The sequence below is a fragment of the Galeopterus variegatus genome, unplaced genomic scaffold, assembly GCF_000696425.1.
Source record: "Galeopterus variegatus unplaced genomic scaffold, G_variegatus-3.0.2 Scaffold13728, whole genome shotgun sequence".
Taxonomy (NCBI): Eukaryota; Metazoa; Chordata; class Mammalia; order Dermoptera; family Cynocephalidae; genus Galeopterus; species Galeopterus variegatus.
Window position 1 is genome coordinate 994 of NW_007739839.1, and position 17,053 is coordinate 18,046.

The 17,053-nt window shown below is 47.7% G+C and overlaps 1 protein-coding gene across 1 annotated transcript in view; it reads left to right on the forward strand.

The window, feature by feature from the left end:
- Nucleotides 1-641: 641 nt before the first annotated feature.
- Nucleotides 642-17,053, forward strand: part of LOC103581708 (low-density lipoprotein receptor-related protein 4-like) — a gene marked incomplete at its 5' end in the record, with an annotated part of 29,942 nt that continues 13,530 nt past the window's right edge. Inside the window, 22 exons of the mRNA XM_008563477.1 lie at nucleotides 642-848; nucleotides 1,729-1,946; nucleotides 2,105-2,281; nucleotides 2,696-2,818; nucleotides 4,504-4,712; nucleotides 4,887-4,968; nucleotides 5,728-5,833; nucleotides 6,763-6,948; nucleotides 7,176-7,377; nucleotides 8,526-8,538; nucleotides 9,297-9,437; nucleotides 9,797-9,883; nucleotides 9,991-10,162; nucleotides 10,607-10,769; nucleotides 10,891-11,116; nucleotides 11,481-11,784; nucleotides 13,188-13,406; nucleotides 13,574-13,708; nucleotides 14,760-14,868; nucleotides 15,721-15,865; nucleotides 16,137-16,250; nucleotides 16,831-16,966. Coding sequence (XP_008561699.1) covers nucleotides 642-848; nucleotides 1,729-1,946; nucleotides 2,105-2,281; nucleotides 2,696-2,818; nucleotides 4,504-4,712; nucleotides 4,887-4,968; nucleotides 5,728-5,833; nucleotides 6,763-6,948; nucleotides 7,176-7,377; nucleotides 8,526-8,538; nucleotides 9,297-9,437; nucleotides 9,797-9,883; nucleotides 9,991-10,162; nucleotides 10,607-10,769; nucleotides 10,891-11,116; nucleotides 11,481-11,784; nucleotides 13,188-13,406; nucleotides 13,574-13,708; nucleotides 14,760-14,868; nucleotides 15,721-15,865; nucleotides 16,137-16,250; nucleotides 16,831-16,966 — 3,474 coding nt within the window. The remainder of the gene's footprint in view (nucleotides 849-1,728; nucleotides 1,947-2,104; nucleotides 2,282-2,695; nucleotides 2,819-4,503; nucleotides 4,713-4,886; nucleotides 4,969-5,727; nucleotides 5,834-6,762; nucleotides 6,949-7,175; nucleotides 7,378-8,525; nucleotides 8,539-9,296; nucleotides 9,438-9,796; nucleotides 9,884-9,990; nucleotides 10,163-10,606; nucleotides 10,770-10,890; nucleotides 11,117-11,480; nucleotides 11,785-13,187; nucleotides 13,407-13,573; nucleotides 13,709-14,759; nucleotides 14,869-15,720; nucleotides 15,866-16,136; nucleotides 16,251-16,830; nucleotides 16,967-17,053) is intronic.

Sequence of the window (17,053 nt, forward strand, 5' to 3'; positions counted from 1 at the left end):
AGTGAGCCACGGGCGGCCCTTGTGTGTATGTTAATTTTAAAGATTCAGATAAAACATTTGCTCATTATTGAGCTCAATCAGTGAGAATAATGAGACCGTTTGGTGAATGTCATAATCAGAGATTTATGGACGACAGTTACAGTTCTCTGTCAGTCTTAGCATCCAGTTTATTTCCGTGTTTTGTTTTGATTGCTTAGTGTCAAGAATATTCTGATTGACCCAGATAAGTATATCTAAATGTTTTACAGATTTATATAACAGCAATAGCTCACTTGATAATCTCAGGCTATTCTACAAGCCAATGAAATGGATTAGAACTTGGTATCAAACACATTTGACTCAAATGCTTATGGAAATTCTGAAATGCCTCTACAAAACTCTAGGCAACTATTTGTAAACCCCTGAGTCAGTGCAGGGGGGGCCCTGGGTGTGGGTCAGGAAGTGGGGTATGGCTGGGTATGAGGAGGGATGCATGCTCCTGGACTTCTCTGTGCCTCAGCTTCCTCATTTTCATGGGGATTATAGTACCTAGCTTACAGAATTGTGATGATTAAATGAGTTAATGTGTTTAAAACTATTACAACAGCGCCTGGCCCAAGAAACTGCTCCATTAAGAGTTTGCTCTTGTTACCATGGCACAGAGGAGCCTGGGCTGAATCCCTGACACTTTTCTGCTACCTTTTCTCACCAGGGGGCCTGGCTGTGGATTGGGTCCATGATAAACTCTACTGGACTGACTCAGGGACGTCAAGGATTGAGGTGGCCAATCTGGATGGGGCCCACCGGAAGGTGCTGCTGTGGCAGAACCTTGAGAAGCCCCGGGCCATTGCCTTACACCCCATGGAAGGGTAAGTTGTGTCTCAAGCTCTTGCGGAATCCCTCTTGCAACCTCTAGGGACAGTTCCCAGGCCACCTGGGCCAGACTTTATGGGGCATCCTCACAGTCTAGTATTAATAACATGGGCTCTGCACTCAGACACCCCTGGGTCTGACTCCCATCTCTGTAGTAACCAGCTGTGTAGCCTTGGACTAGTTAGTTAATCTCACTCTGCCTCTGTTTACTCATTTCTAAATTGATAATTAAAAATACCTACCTCATAGTTGTATGAAGATTAAATGAGATAATGCATTTTAAGTAGCATATAATGTACATTAGATAAGTTGTAGATGTGTGGGTTATTTTTATTATTAGCTGTTGGGTTGAGCTAACTGTTATAAACTCATAATAATTTTTGTTTATTATAGATCCAAAAATTAATATAAAAGTCTCTTGAAATGGATGTTCTTAGCCTCTAGCTTTTAAAAATTCAATGCAGTCAATTGAGGGGGTGTCTTGTAAGATCCTACAGTTGTGTGTCAGCTGTTTCAGAAACACTGGGGGTGTGTGTGTGTATAAAATATAACAGGCAGTGGAAGAGATTGTGACGAAGAAGAAAGTGCTATCCTGACTAATATTACACTGTATTGTCAATCCACAAGGGTCAGGAGTTTTCTAGTGCCTAAGATAGTGCCCTGCCCATGGCAGGTACTCAAAAAATGTTTTTCTTTACAAAATAAATAAATACCCTGCCTAAAAGCATTTAAATTCAAACCTTTAGAGAATACTCTGTGGACCAAACAATTGGAGTCACCTGGCTTAATAGATAAAAACCTTCTACATGATTATTATCCTGGTTACCTACCCATCCTCTGCTGCCTCCCTCTCAATTTCCCTGTCTGTTTCCCTAGTACCATTTACTGGACAGACTGGGGCAATACCCCCCGCATTGAGGCCTCTAGCATGGATGGCTCTGGACGCCGCATCATCGCCGATACTCATCTGTTCTGGCCCAATGGCCTGACCATCGACTATGCCGGGCGCCGTATGTATTGGGTGGATGCTAAGCACCACGTAATTGAGAGGGCCAATCTGGATGGGAGTCACCGCAAGGCTGTCATTAGCCAAGGTAAGGCCCTTCCTCACTTTCCTTCATCTTTCATCCTCCTTGCCCCATTCCTGCCCCTAGGAGCCTTGGCAGAGGATGAGATTTGTACAGTTGCCAGGCCCAGGCCCTGGGCCATGGCAGACCGTGTCTGGACTGAGGTCTTTCTGGACTCTCCCCAGGCCTTCCACATCCCTTTGCTATCACGGTGTTTGAAGATAGCCTGTACTGGACAGACTGGCACACCAAGAGCATCAATAGTGCTAACAAATTTACTGGGAAGAACCAGGAAATCATTCGCAACAAACTCCACTTTCCCATGGACATCCACACCTTGCACCCCCAGCGCCAACCTGCAGGTAAAAAACTACACGCCAGGAGAACCAGAGTAGCCTCGTGGGTGATGTGGCCTCTGGTATCCTTGAGAACCTTCCTTGCACTTGTCATAGTTGCCATTTCTTCTGGTGGGCAATCCAGAGCTGGCACCGACATGGGTTAATTCCCCCCTCTGCTGGACATTTAGGGTGGTACAACACTAAGACTCAAAAGAATCTGCTTTACTGTTCCCATCTAATGCATGCAAACATTTACCGGGCATTGCCTGTGTGTCAGGTACTCACATGCTAGCAGCTAGGGCACTTATAAAAAATATTAAATTAGTTTCTCTCTTTGGGGTGCTCACTCTCTAGGTAAACCCCTACTTCCTAGCTTTAGCGCAACTTTTACGAATCTTTGGTCTAACCTGACCCTCTTGCTGTGGGCTCTTTGAGCAGGAAAAAACCGCTGTGGGGACAACAACGGAGGTTGCACTCATCTATGTCTGCCCAGTGGTCAGAACTACACCTGTGCCTGCCCCACTGGCTTCCGCAAGATCAGCAGCCATGCCTGTGCCCAGAGTAAGTGGGTCTGGGACACCAGCCTCTTTGGAGTGCCTTGTACAGATGGGTAGAAAGAACAAGGAATAGGAGTTGGAGGGATTGCCTGTCATGGGGAAGAGCCAGACTCGTCAGGTAGCCCCTGGAGAGGAAGAACTTAAGAGGCTGAGGGATCTTATATCCAAGCTGAGGACTGAGGCCCAGCAGTAGTTGCTGAAGCCTCAGTGACACCACCCAGTCAAGTATAAACACCTGCAACCAGGCTTGTATATCATTCCACCAGGTAGGATGCCTTATCTGTAGGCCACAAGAGGGTTCCAGGCTCTTTTAGAAAACAAGGGAATGATTTCCTACCTCTTAACTTTTAGCCTCACCCTGTTGAAGACTTTCTTTCAGCTCTTATACCAGGGAGCCAAAATTAAGATTTCTGATGATGCTCTGTGTATGTAGGCCCTGGGTAAATATGTGTTTAACAAGTAAAAGATGATGGGATGCCCTGGTCTTGCCCTGAACTACTACTTTGGCTTCCTACGAGCTCCTGCAGGGTCATTGCCTTGAGAGGGTAGCCCTGGATAGCTCAGCACCACAGGTGATTTTTTTCTAAGAATAGTCCAGAGAGTAGTGATCAAGGTGTATGGTATGACCAGCAAGGGCTTGGGGTAACTCCTCACACATGTCAGCAGCTTTTCTTATTTACCACTGTGTTCTACACTGACCCTCTTAAATCTGGTTAAAATCGAATTCTCTTTTGATCTCGGTCCTTTCCAGATGTTGCAATTAGGGCAAACCCTCAGAGGTTTCATTTTTACACACATTGATTGAGAACCTAGTTTCATGCTTGGAGTTTTCCCCTTGCCTTCTTTTGTGCCCAGCTCTTCCTGTACTGTCTTAGAGAGATTCAAGAAGTTTCCCCAGGAGCTTCCCCATAAGGGTTTCCCAAATCTGGGAAGAAGACAGTTGGTAAAGTTAGGCAGGAAGTGCATTTCTGGGTAGAAAAGTACACTATGAAAGTATTCAGGTAGACCAGCCTAGGGGCAAAGGTTGGTGCAGAGCTGGCTGGGAAGATGCCATGTAGAGGAGTGGCCAGACCTGTGTCCCAGCTCTGGTGCTTTGTAGTCATGGACTTCTGGGCAAGTTACCTGATCTCTGTTAGCCTCAGGGTTGCTCATCTAGAAAATGGGAATAAGAGTAACATGTACCACAAAAGGTTGGTGTGAGCCAAGAAAAGCACCATGCTCAGGGCCTGGCAAGGAGTAAGTGCTCAATAAATAGTCATTATTGGCTAGAGTTGTGAAGAGGAGAGTGAGAGGAAGGGATTGGAATGATGGATTGGAGCAGCAGAAGCCCTCAAGCAGGCAGGAAGTCGGAGAAGTAGGGGCAGGGGGTCAGCAGTGGTCTGGCCAGGGCACTGGAAGAGATCGAGAAAAATGAGAAGAAAGAAAAGTTGAGATGAAGCTGATACATTTAAACAGGATGCACTTCTGGGTCCTGAGTAGAGTCCATTTCCATTTGATTCTAAAGTCTGATTCTGCCAGCACGGGCTGCCCAGGGCTCAAAGGGGGCCTGAGGATTGAAGAGTAGGGAGCAAGGGGTACCAGATCCCAGGAAGTGTGATTGAACCAGATGTCACACAGGTGAGCGTCTGTGTCTGTCACTGTTATTGGATTTAGAGCATTAAAAGAAGACCCCTTTCGGCCTTTGATCAGGTCTTGACAAGTTCCTGCTTTTTGCCCGAAGGATGGACATCCGTCGGATCAGCTTTGACACAGAGGACCTGTCCGATGATGTCATCCCACTGGCTGACGTGCGCAGTGCTGTGGCCCTTGACTGGGACTCCCGGGATGACCACGTGTACTGGACAGATGTCAGCACTGATACCATCAGCAGGGCCAAGTGGGATGGAACAGGACAGGAGGTAGGGCCCAGCGTGGGCCCAGGCCCTCAGGGAGGGCAGAGATTGAGGGGTGGAATCCACCCTCTCCAGGGTAAGGGCTTCCCATATCTTTGCCAACCTTGAGAATTGGTGGAGTTTGGGCATCAGAGCTGGGGTGGAGGTACAGTTGGTGATACAGCTTTGCTTCCTGCCCAGGTGGTAGTGGACACCAGTTTGGAGAGCCCTGCAGGCCTGGCCATTGATTGGGTCACCAATAAGCTATACTGGACAGATGCAGGTATGTACAGGAGAGCCGAGACCTGGCTCTCTGAGATTCCTCTTATTTAAAACCTTGGCCTCAGGTAGGAAGGGCCCAGTGTCCCTCCTGGACCGCCTCTGTCTTGATCTGAAGTCCTTGGTAGGTCAGGAGTGGCAGAGCTGTTGCAGAGCTGAAGCAAGAAGCCCACATCTGAGAGTCTGGCATTTGCCAGTCAAATGGCATCTACTTCTGCTATGTACCTGATGCCCAGGAACGTTTTGAGGCATTTCAGTTAAGGAACTCATGTCCTGTGGTTTTCATTTCATCACTGGCTAAACAGGTGGGTGTGGGAGGCAAGGAGAATGCCTTAAACCAGTGCTACTCAGAGAGTGGTCCCTGGACCAGCAGCATCAGCATCATCTGGGAAGTAGTTAGAAATGCACATTTTGGGGCTTTTCCTCAGACTTACTGAATCAGAATCTTTGGGGGTTAGGTTCAGGAATCTGTATTTTAGCAAACTTTCCTTATCCTTATTACACTAAAGTTTAAGAAACATTGCCTTAAATCATAAGACAGAATTGGTTGCTCAGGTCTGCGAAATCTTACTCTTACAAGAAATGGAACTGACCACTTCCTTGAATTTCTTCTCCCTGTTCAATTCACTAAATATCCATTGTGCATGTATCGCAAAATATTTATTGATATCTACTGCATGCCAGGCTCTGTGCTGGTCATGGAAGGTAAGAGGGTGAACGAATAAGACTAGAGTTAATATCTTTGTCCCTTATTTCTTGACAGGTACAGACAGAATTGAAGTGGCCAACACAGATGGAAGCATGAGGACAGTACTCATCTGGGAGAACCTTGATCGTCCTCGGGACATCGTGGTGGAACCCATGGGCGGGTGAGCGCTGCGCCTTTGGGATGAGCTCCCCTCCACAATACCTGAGTACTGGAGGGGAGCCTGGAGATTAGGGAGAGTGGCCAGATTTTATGGGTGCACCCAGAAAGCAAGAGCAGCTGTAGTGACACAGAGGCTAGTGACAACCCTGTCTCCTCTGTGGACAAGAAAACCTTTAGACATTTTTTATCTTGGCTTTTTTTTGGTTTGCTTACAAAAGTAACTCATTGTTAAAAAAAATTAAGTCCACAGACAGTGAAAATTCTCTAAAATCTCACTCTCTAGCAATAACCATTGTTAACAGTTTAGGGTATTTTTTCTAGATTTTTCTTCTAAATGTATTTTTTGTTCTTGGTGATGATGGTTTTGGTTTTACAAAAATGGCATACTGTTTTGTGACTTTTTTTGGTCCCTATTAGGCTATTTATGTTGTATGTCTTTCTATTTGAGTATATAAATCTACCTTGTTCTTCTTAATGGTTATATAAAATTCTGTTAAACTTAGGTACCATAATTACTTAGCCAAGGTCCCTATTAGGCTATTTATGTTGTATGTCTTTCTATTTGAGTATATAAATCTACGTTGTTCTTCTTAATGGTTATATAAAATTCTGTTAAACTTAGGTACCATAATTACTTAGCCAATCCAGTCAAGGAGACATTTCTTATTCCTCATCCTCACCTCCCCTCTTTCTTTATTCCCAAGTGGCCTTGTTCGCTGTGCACTCCTTGAGCTATGGGCTCTCCTTATATTAAGACCCTGGATACCTTTCCATAGTGATAGAAGATACGGGGTCTTTAGAGACAACTCTGAGCTCAGGGTGGGGCTAGGCACTGAGGCAGGAGGCTGGGGCAGCTATTTCAGGCAGAATCCCTAAAACCCACTGAGTATTAACTGGAAGGCTTGTAAAACCTCCCTTGCTTGTGCCCAGGTACATGTATTGGACTGACTGGGGTGCAAGCCCCAAGATTGAACGAGCTGGCATGGATGCCTCGGGCCGACAGGTCATCATCTCTTCTAACCTGACCTGGCCTAATGGATTAGCCATTGACTATGGATCCCAGCGGCTATACTGGGCTGATGCCGGCATGAAGACCCCCTCTTTCTTTATTCCCAAGTGGCCTTGTTCACTGTGCACTCCTTGAGCTATGGGCTCTCCTTATATTAAGACCCTGGATACCTTTCCATAGTGATAGAAGATACGAGGTCTTTAGAGACAACTCTGAGCTCAGGGTGGGGCTAGGCACTGAGGCAGGAGGCTTGGGCAGCTATTTCAGGCAGAATCCCTAAAACCCACTGAGTATTAACTGGAAGGCTTGTAAGACCTCCCTTGCTTGTGCCCAGGTACATGTATTGGACTGACTGGGGTGCAAGCCCCAAGATTGAACGAGCTGGCATGGATGCCTCGGGCCGACAGGTCATCATCTCTTCTAACCTGACCTGGCCTAATGGATTAGCCATTGACTATGGATCCCAGCAGCTATACTGGGCTGATGCCGGCATGAAGACTATTGAATTTGCTGGCCTGGATGGCAGCAAGAGGAAGGTAAGTGGCATTAAGGCATCTTCCCACAGCCCTGACAGGCATCAGGACAGCATTCCCTGGCAGCGTGAGTCCTGGTGCTTCTAGAGGCTTAGGGGAGAAACTGAGAGCTTTTAGAAAAGAGGAGAGGTTCAGGGGAGAGGCCCAGGGGAGCAGGTAGACAGGATTGGAGGCACGGTCCATCTAATTCTTATGGTGTTGTGTTAGTCTGTTTGTGTTGCTGTAACAGAAATACCTGAGACTGGGTAATTTATAAAGAACACAGGTTTATTTGGCTTATGATTCTGGGACATCTGCATCTGGCACGGGACTCAGGCTGCTTCTACTCATGGTTGAAAATGTCAGTCAGTGGCAGGTACAAGCAGATCACATGACGAGAGGAAGCAAGAGAGAGAGGGGAGGTGCTGGGGTCTTTTAAACAACCAGCTCTCATGGGAATGAGTCCTGGTGCTTCTAGAGGCTTAGGGGAGAAACTGAGAGCTTTTAGAAAAGAGGAGAGGTTCAGGGGAGAGGCCCAGAGGAGCAGGTAGACAGGATTGGAGGCACGGTCCATCTAATTCTTATGGTGTTGTGTTAGTCTGTTTGTGTTGCTGTAACAGAAATACCTGAGACTGGGTAATTTATAAAGAACACAGGTTTATTTGGCTTATGATTCTGGGACATCTGCATCTGGCACAGGACTCAGGCTGCTTCTACTCATGGTTGAAAATGTCAGTCAGTGGCAGGTACAAGCAGATCACATGATGAGAGGAAGCAAGAGAGAGAGGGGAGGTGCTGGGGTCTTTTAAACAACCAGCTCTCATGGGAACTAACAGAGCGAGAACTCACTCACTACCCCTCGTTCCCCAGGGAGAGCATTAATCCACTCATGAGGGATCCGCCCCCATGATTCAATCAGCTTCCAACACAGTCACATTGGGGATCAGATTTCCACATGAGTTTTGGGGGGACAACACATCCAAACTCTATCAGGTGTCTTCATGCATATTAGAAAAACATGCTCCTTTCTCAAAACAACTTTCCTTTCATCTGTAAGAAAATTTTCATAATATACTGATTTGGTTAGAACAAGACGCTTCTTCTGTCTGCCTAAAATTAGTGTAATATGAAAATGTATGATATCTATAATGTAATGGTACTCCCCCCCATAGATGTGCCACTTTTGTGAGTACACAATCTATTTGACAAGGTTGGAGGGTCCCATAAGCAGAACCAGGCTACCCAGATATTAGAAGTCAAGGTTTCTCCCCAAGGGGATGCTGCATGGTAGGCTGCATTTGAACTTCAACCTTCCAGGGAATTTGAGCGAGAACGGAGCTGTGAATTTTGCCTCCCAGGTTGTAGGTAAAGCCCTCTGGGGTCCCTCTCTTAAGCTTCATTATAAAGGGTCTTTCAAAGAGAGCTGCTTCCACAATATTAATTATGAATATGCATAAGACCTAATGCTAAGTGCTTTATGTACATGATCTCATTTAATCTTTTCAGCCACAGTATTATTATTATTTATTTTTTTTTTTTTTTTGTCTTTTGTCTTTTTGTTCCGTGTCCGGCAACGGATCGCAACCCTCAGTGTTGCCCCCGTACCGGACCAGGGACCGGCAACGGGATTGCAAACCTCGGTGTTGCTCCCGCGCCTCGCTCAGCCAGTGAGCGGGAACCGGTCCGTATGTGGGATCCGAACCCTCAGACCTAATGCTAAGTGCTTTATGTACATGATCTCATTTAATCTTTTCAGCCACAGTATTATTGTTCCCATTTTATTGATGAGGAAGCCGAGGCTTAAATCATTTAAATAACTTACACAGGGTCACACAGCTAGAAACTGGCAGGGCCAGGCATGAGCTTCAGTTTGCCTGACTCCAGTTCTCATAATGGCTGTACTAGAGTGATTATCCTCTCTCCTTCTCTCTCCAACTGGGCAGGCATGAACAGTTTCCTCATCTTCGCCAGGAGGATAGACGTACGCATGGTCTCCCTGGACATCCCTTATTTTGCTGATGTGGTGGTACCAATCAACATTACCATGAAGAACACCATTGCCATTGGAGTGGACCCCCAGGAAGGTGTGTGGGGCCCTCTCTTCCTACCTGGCCTTCTGTCCCTGCCCTACGGAAACTGCTGGCCTTCCTTTCCTACTACCTTTGCCTTCTGCTAAGAGCCTGGGGGCTCCCATTCCCTCTGGCATAGCCCCTGTCTCTGTCTGTACAGCACTTTCTCTTTGGATGTTAGGGCATGGTTTGGGGTCCTCTCTCCATCTAGGCCAAGAGCCATCCTGCTCCAGTATTCCTTCATTTTCCTGATCTCCTCTGCTAGGGCATCCAGGGCTCTCTCTGACATGCCCTGGTGCCTCAGAGCATGAGACAGCTGTGTGTATTCCATTGTGGGGTGAGGGTCTAGGCTGAGCCAAGCCTTCCCTCTGCAGGAAAAGTATACTGGTCTGACAGCACGCTGCACAGGATCAGTCGTGCGAATTTGGATGGTTCACAGCATGAGGACATCATCACCACAGGTGGGCTTTCCTCCCAGCCCAGGGACCACCTTTCTGGGCTACAGAGCTGGGGAAATATCCCATCTGTCTTAAAGCAGGAGCCAGTGTTCTTTTTTGACTCCCTGTAGGACTACAGACCACAGATGGGCTTGCAGTAGATGCCATTGGCCGGAAGGTATACTGGACAGATACGGGAACGAACAGGATTGAAGTGGGCAACCTGGACGGGTCCATGCGGAAAGTGTTGGTGTGGCAGAACCTTGACAGTCCCCGGGCCATTGTATTGTACCACGAGATGGGGTGAGGGCTGGTTCCATCACTTTGGGTGGCAGTGTGGGCCCACTCAGCTGGGACTCTGGAGGGGGCGAAGGTGGGCAGTAGAGAGCGACCCTGAGAAACATCTGAGAAACCCTGTGAACTGGACGTCACTATGGGCTGACCTCCTGGGGCTGTTTCACTCCCTGTGGCTTCTTTCAGGGTGGCAGAATAGTGTAGAAGTTAAAAGCATGATCCTTGGAGTAGGGAAATCAGGATTCAAATTCTTTCATCATGTATTAGCTGCATCACTTTAGGGCTAGTGTTTAACCTCTCTGATCCTCATCTTCCTTGCCTATGAAATAGATGGGACAGTGAAATGTATTCTTTGTGGCACTTGTGAAGATGAACTGAGATAATGCATGTGAAGTAGTACTCAGGGTATATGATGGCTGCTGGAATAATCAGCTAATATTCTTCCTCCCTCAGGTTCATGTACTGGACGGACTGGGGGGAGAATGCCAAGTTAGAACGGTCCGGAATGGATGGCTCAGACCGCACTGTGCTCATCAACAACAACCTAGGATGGCCCAATGGACTGACTGTGGACAAAGCCAGCTCCCAACTGCTGTGGGCTGATGCCCACACTGAGGTGAGAGCCCTGTCCCTGCTGCTTCCCCGAAGGCTGGGAAGATGGTAGAGGCCTGCCCAGGATCTCCACTGAGGGCTCCCAGTCTACTGATAACCACCCTCACCCTCTCTTTCCTCTGCAGCGAATCGAGGCTGCTGACCTGAATGGTGCCAATCGGCACACATTGGTGTCACCAGTGCAGCACCCATACGGCCTCACCCTGCTTGACTCCTATATCTACTGGACTGACTGGCAGACCCGTAGCATCCACCGTGCTGACAAGGGAACTGGCAGCAATGTCATCCTGGTGAGGTCCAACCTGCCAGGCCTGATGGACATCCAGGCTGTGGACCGGGCACAGCCATTGGGTAAGAAAACCCCCGGGGCTGTGAGTCAGAGGTTCTGGCTTTCTGGGGCTATCTCAACATCAGAGGTATATCTGGAGCACAAAACTCCTTTACAATCAGAGAGACAGTGATCTGCCCAAGCCCTCCAGGATCAGGCTGTGTTTCTTCTGGATATGGCTGGTACTACAACTGCATGATGCTGTCACCTTCAAAGGACTCCTGGAGACAACCCTATAGACACTCCTTCTACCTCACCCCTGCCAGGCACTGAATCCCGCCACATAAATCAGCAAGGAGTCAGCCACAGGAAACTAGGATCTTTGTAAGATTCTGGCAGTATTCCAGGCTGGGTGTGAAAACTTGTGCTTCTCTCTCTCATCACCAGGTTTTAACAAGTGCGGCTTGAGAAACGGTGGCTGCTCACACCTCTGCTTGCCTCGGCCTTCTGGCTTCTCCTGTGCCTGTCCCACTGGCATCCAGCTGAAGGGAGATGGGAAGACTTGTGATCCCTCTCCTGAGATCTACCTGCTTTTCTCCAGCCGTGGCTCCATCCGGCGTATCTCACTGGACACCAGTGACCACACGGATGTGCATGTCCCTGTTCCTGAGCTCAACAATGTCATCTCCCTGGATTATGACAGTGTGGATGGAAAGGTCTATTACACAGATGTGTTCCTGGATGTCATCAGGTATAGTATCAGTGAAACCTCCAGAGGACACAGACCTACTTCTGGTCCATCAAGGGTGAGGTTATGTTCTGCATTGACCCCTAAATGGACTGAGTGATTTGGCAGTGTGGATAGTGAGTTCTAATCGTGACTTGTTCACGTTGTAGTGTTATCACTTACAGCAGAGGGGTGTTTTTTTTTTTTTTTAATAAAGATGACCGGTAAGGGGATCTTAACCCTTGACTTGGTGTTGTATGACTTGTTCACGTTGTAGTGTTATCACTTACAGCAGAGGGGTGTTTTTTTTTTTTTTAATAAAGATGACCGGTAAGGGGATCTTAACCCTTGACTTGGTGTTGTCAGCACCATGCTCACGCAGTGAGCTAACCGGCCATCCCTATATAGGGATCCGAACCCGCAGCCTTGGTGTTATCAGCACCACACTCTCCCGAGTGAGAGTGAGCCACAGGCCAGCCTAAGAGCAGAGTTTTAAACTTTTGCTTGCTTGTTTATTTGTTTAAAGATTCTATGGAAGCCTAGTATGTAAAACAAACAAACAAAAAAAACAGATAAAGTCAGGCTGGGGACCTGGAGCCTTCCACACCTACTGTTGGGCCCTGAGGGAGCTCCAAGAATCTCCTAGGACTCATTGATGAGGAAGCCATGTAGCTAGTATCAGTATTGCTGTAAAGGAGCCCTAGCCAAATGCCAAGACTTATGGTGGTTTACAAAGTTGTTGTTTTTTGTTTTATTTGTATTATTCTTTAAATTCTTGGCCCCAACACAGCTTAGGAATATGATGTCCTGCCACCAGTAAGAGTGGTTTACCGTGGCAGAGATTCTCACACAGAGAAATGGGGGGCATTCCCCTTTGCTCTTCCTGAGAGGTGTATTAGAATTGCATGCTGGTGGTGCGGTGCTGGGGAGCGCGGCGGCACTCCCACCGAGGGTTCAGATCCCATATAGAGACCGGTCCACTCACTGGCTGAGCGCGGTGCGGGCACGACACCGAGGGTTGCGATCCCGTTGCTGGTCACGAAAAAAGACAAAAAGGAAAAAAAAAAAGAATTGCATGCTGGGGGCAGGTGGGTGTATGCAGTTTAGAGAAGTTCACGACACCGAGGGTTGCGATCCCGTTGCTGGTCACGAAAAAAGACAAAAAGGAAAAAAAAAAAGAATTGCATGCTGGGGGCAGGTGGGTGTATGCAGTTTAGAGAAGTTCCCCAGGTGTTTGTGACATGCTCCCCATCCTGAGGTTGAGTTCTATTGTGCTGGGTATGAATAATGTACTAATAGAGACTTGGTCTCTGCCCCTGTGGAGTTTAAAGTCTACTGGGGGTCCAATTATGGGAAAACAGAGTAAAGGAGTTTCAGTCTATTTCTGGTCAATCTGGTCACTCATCCATCCCTGGGCTGTCCCCAAGGCGAGCAGACCTGAATGGCAGCAACATGGAGACAGTGATCGGGCGTGGGCTGAAGACCACGGATGGGCTGGCAGTGGACTGGGTTGCCAGGAACCTGTATTGGACAGATACAGGCCGAAATACCATTGAGGCATCAAGGCTGGATGGTTCCTGCCGAAAAGTGCTGATCAACAACAGCCTGGATGAGCCCCGGGCCATCGCTGTTTTCCCCAGGAAGGGGTAAGTTTATGGCCAGCAGAAAAGAGATCCAGGGAAGAAGGGCCTGGCGGAAGAGATGCACTTGGAGGGTGCCTATATATTATTGGTATTGGGATGTTCCTGTATTCACTCAACCTCTGGGTGCCATCTTCCCATGCCTTGGTAATGATGGCACTGTTGTGTCTCAGGTACCTCTTCTGGACAGACTGGGGCCACATTGCCAAGATTGAACGGGCCAACCTGGATGGCTCTGAGCGGAAGGTCCTCATCAACACAGACCTGGGTTGGCCCAATGGCCTTACCCTGGACTATGATACCCGCAGGTGGGAATCTTGTCCCAAACAACCTCCTGGAAATAGGGCGGGCAGAGGAGTGGATGGTTGACATTGAACTAGCAAAAATGAAAAAATAGAAAAGAAAGCTCCTTGGTAGGTGGGCAAGAGAAAGCAGTGAGAAGGATGAGGGAACATTCTTAGAGTGGAGGTTGTTGAATACAGCCCTTAACCCTCACATGGGCTTCTTTGGCTGGTTTATGTGGGGTTTTTTGGTTTAGTTTTGTTTGTTTTTAAATGGCATAGAACTATGCATGGACATTGTACCAATGTCAATTTCCTGATTTTATTTCCATTTATTTTGGGGGTGGCTAGCTGGTATGGGGATACATACCCTTGACTGTGGTGTTATGAGCACCACACTCTAACAAACTGAGCTCACCAGCCAGCCCCATGGTTTATGTGCTTTTAATTTAAGTAGCTTAGCAGGTGTGTCCTTTGGCTGGACCACATCCCACTCCCCATCATCCAGCTAAGGGCTGATTCTTGTATTTGTTATTCTCTTGATCCCTTCAGGCACTGGATTTTGCAACTTCTGTCTAGTTAGAAAATACTGGAGGGCTGGAGAAGAGAATGAAAGGGGGTCTTTAGCAGTCTGTTGCCCTTTCTGCCCCCAGAAGGAAAAGGAATCAAATTTACCTAGAGCTTTGGCAGAATGTCCTCTTCTTTTAACCTCAGTGAGATCCACGTAGACTGAATTCTTTTCTTGATGACCCTTAGTAAGAATTTGGGCTTAGACTCTTGGGTAGGAGTCAAAGGTAATCAAGCTGCTGAAGATGAAGTTGGGTGATGACTCCTCTGAAGTCACTAGACTTTCTACCCCTCCCCAGAACAGCCCTGGCCTTCCCCCTTATGAGTCACCCCTTTCCTCTTCAGCTTTGGGTTTTACAGTGACCTCTCATGACCTGTCATCAAGGGTGTTTCTTGACTGCTCACATCACCTGCCAGTTCAGCGCAGGGGGAAAGATACCTCCTTAGGGGGAAGAGCTGGGCTCCCTGGCAAATGTTTTGAGCAGCCACCCTTCTCTCCTTTTCTTTGCAGGATCTACTGGGTAGATGCACATCTGGACCGGATTGAGAGCGCTGACCTCAATGGAAAGCTACGGCAGGTCTTGGTCAGCCATGTCTCCCACCCCTTTGCCCTCACACAGGTACTGGCTCAGGAGAGAGGTAACTAAACCTCCTTGACCTACCAAGGAAAAAGACCTACCAAACCTGGGGCTGAAACAGGAATTCTCACTGAGACATTTAAAAACCTTAATCCGTTTTTGACAAACATCATCCACCATGTCTGTATTCTGTATTATATATATCCTGCCAGCCAAAAAGATTTTGTCTGGCTTTACTTAATGATAAGCATGACAAGCTTTTTTCTTTCATACTGCAAATGTAAACTACAGGGTAATACCAAATATGGTTTTTCAATATACGAGTTTCCCTCCAGAGTTTCTGACACCTTCACTGCCCCTTCCCACCCTGGTTGAGAATTTCATGATCATTGCATTAGAAGGTAGCCACCCACAGAAGTAAACAGACGATTTGGGTCAGGGCTCAGAGCAAAGGATCCAGAAGAACAGGGACCTAGAAGAACCTTGAAATTTATGACTGTTTGCTAGGTCGGGAGCCACTCAGTCAACTGACTGAGGACTGAGTGTTAGGTGCTGGACAATCAGAGATGAATGGAACACATTCTTGTCCTTGAAGAACTTAATCTGGTGGGACAGATAAATGTGTAAACAAATTACCTTAGAGTGTCAAAACTCACTTGTAGAAGTGACTGCAAGGTACAGAACAGCATGGAGGAGAGAATGGTGAACTCTGTAAGGATTTGGGGAGATTCTTGGACAGTGTCATATCTGGGGATGTACAGAAGTTGACCTGGTAAATAAGAGATAAAAAGGGCATTTCAGCAGAGGGAATAGCACATGCTGAGGCCCAGAAACTGTACCAGAGTCTGATTGCTGAATAATACTTACTCTTTTTTGGGTTTCCCCATTGAGTAGCAGGACAGGTGGATCTACTGGACAGACTGGCAGACCAAGTCAATCCAGCGTGTTGATAAGTACTCAGGCCGGAACAAGGAGACGGTTTTGGCAAATGTGGAAGGGCTCATGGATATCATCGTGGTTTCCCCTCAACGGCAGACAGGTGGGTTCCTGGTCCTGAGCCTGCTTCCTTATCATCAGAGGGGTTGGGTGGTCACCCCAGGGACTGTTAGTGACCAAGATAATTAAGGCCATGGGAGAACCTTTCAATTCACATTTTATGCTCTTAGATCTTTTCACCCCCTTGTGTTTATACCCCTCCTGCTCTAGTGATCCTGGGAGTGGGGTAGCCCCAGATTTCCTTCTTTTTGAGAAGTTTAAACTGGGAGACACAGTTCTGCCCCAGACCAGACACTCATCTGCTTTGCCTCCAGGGACCAATGCCTGTGGTGTGAATAATGGTGGCTGTACCCACCTCTGCTTTGCCAGAGCCTCGGACTTTGTGTGTGCCTGTCCTGACGAGCCTGATGGCTGGCCCTGCTCCCTTGGTGAGTTGGACTGATGGCCCCTGGAATAGCAGAGCCCTTGGAAAGGCAGGGGATCAGCAGCCTCAACTTGGTCCTTCTGGGTGGGATTCCCTGGCCCTGCTCCCTTGGTGAGTTGGACTGATGGCCCCTGGAATAACAGAGCCCTTGGAAAGGCAGGGGATCAGCAGCCTCAACTTGGTCCTTCTGGGTGGGATTCCCCCTTCAGAAGGTATTATAGCGGAGTGATTGGGAGCAATGCATTTGGGCTTTGGAATCCCTCAGACCTGGGTTTGTCTGGCCTCTGGCATTTACTAGAACAGAATTCACGTCTCCTGGTTTCCAGATCCCTGCTTTGGGGATCATCAGTGAGTGACCTGTGCATTACTCTCTCTTCCGGACTTTTGTGGGCCAGTTATCTCATCCAGCTATTAATATTTAACCCAAGTTCTTTTTATTTAGTATTAAGAAGAGCCTCTAATGAGGATACCTGGGGTTAGGGCAGCTAAAAGATTCCTTTGTCAGATTCTTCAGCTGCTACTCCAGGACCAGATGTAGAGCTTTGGGGCTTCAGTGGCCCACTCCAGCCCTCTTTTCTCTCTAGTACCTGGCCAGGTGCCCCCAGCTCCTCGGGCTACCAGCATGAGTGAACAGAGCCCAGTGCTACCCAACACACTACCTACCACCTTGCGTTCTTCTACCATGCGGACCCACACATCTCTGGAGGAGGTGGAAGGCAGGTAAGTAGGTTCCATACAGGATTGATGGCCCTTTGATTCAAATCACCATCCCCCATCAGAAGAAAACCATAGTCCCAGCTTGATAAT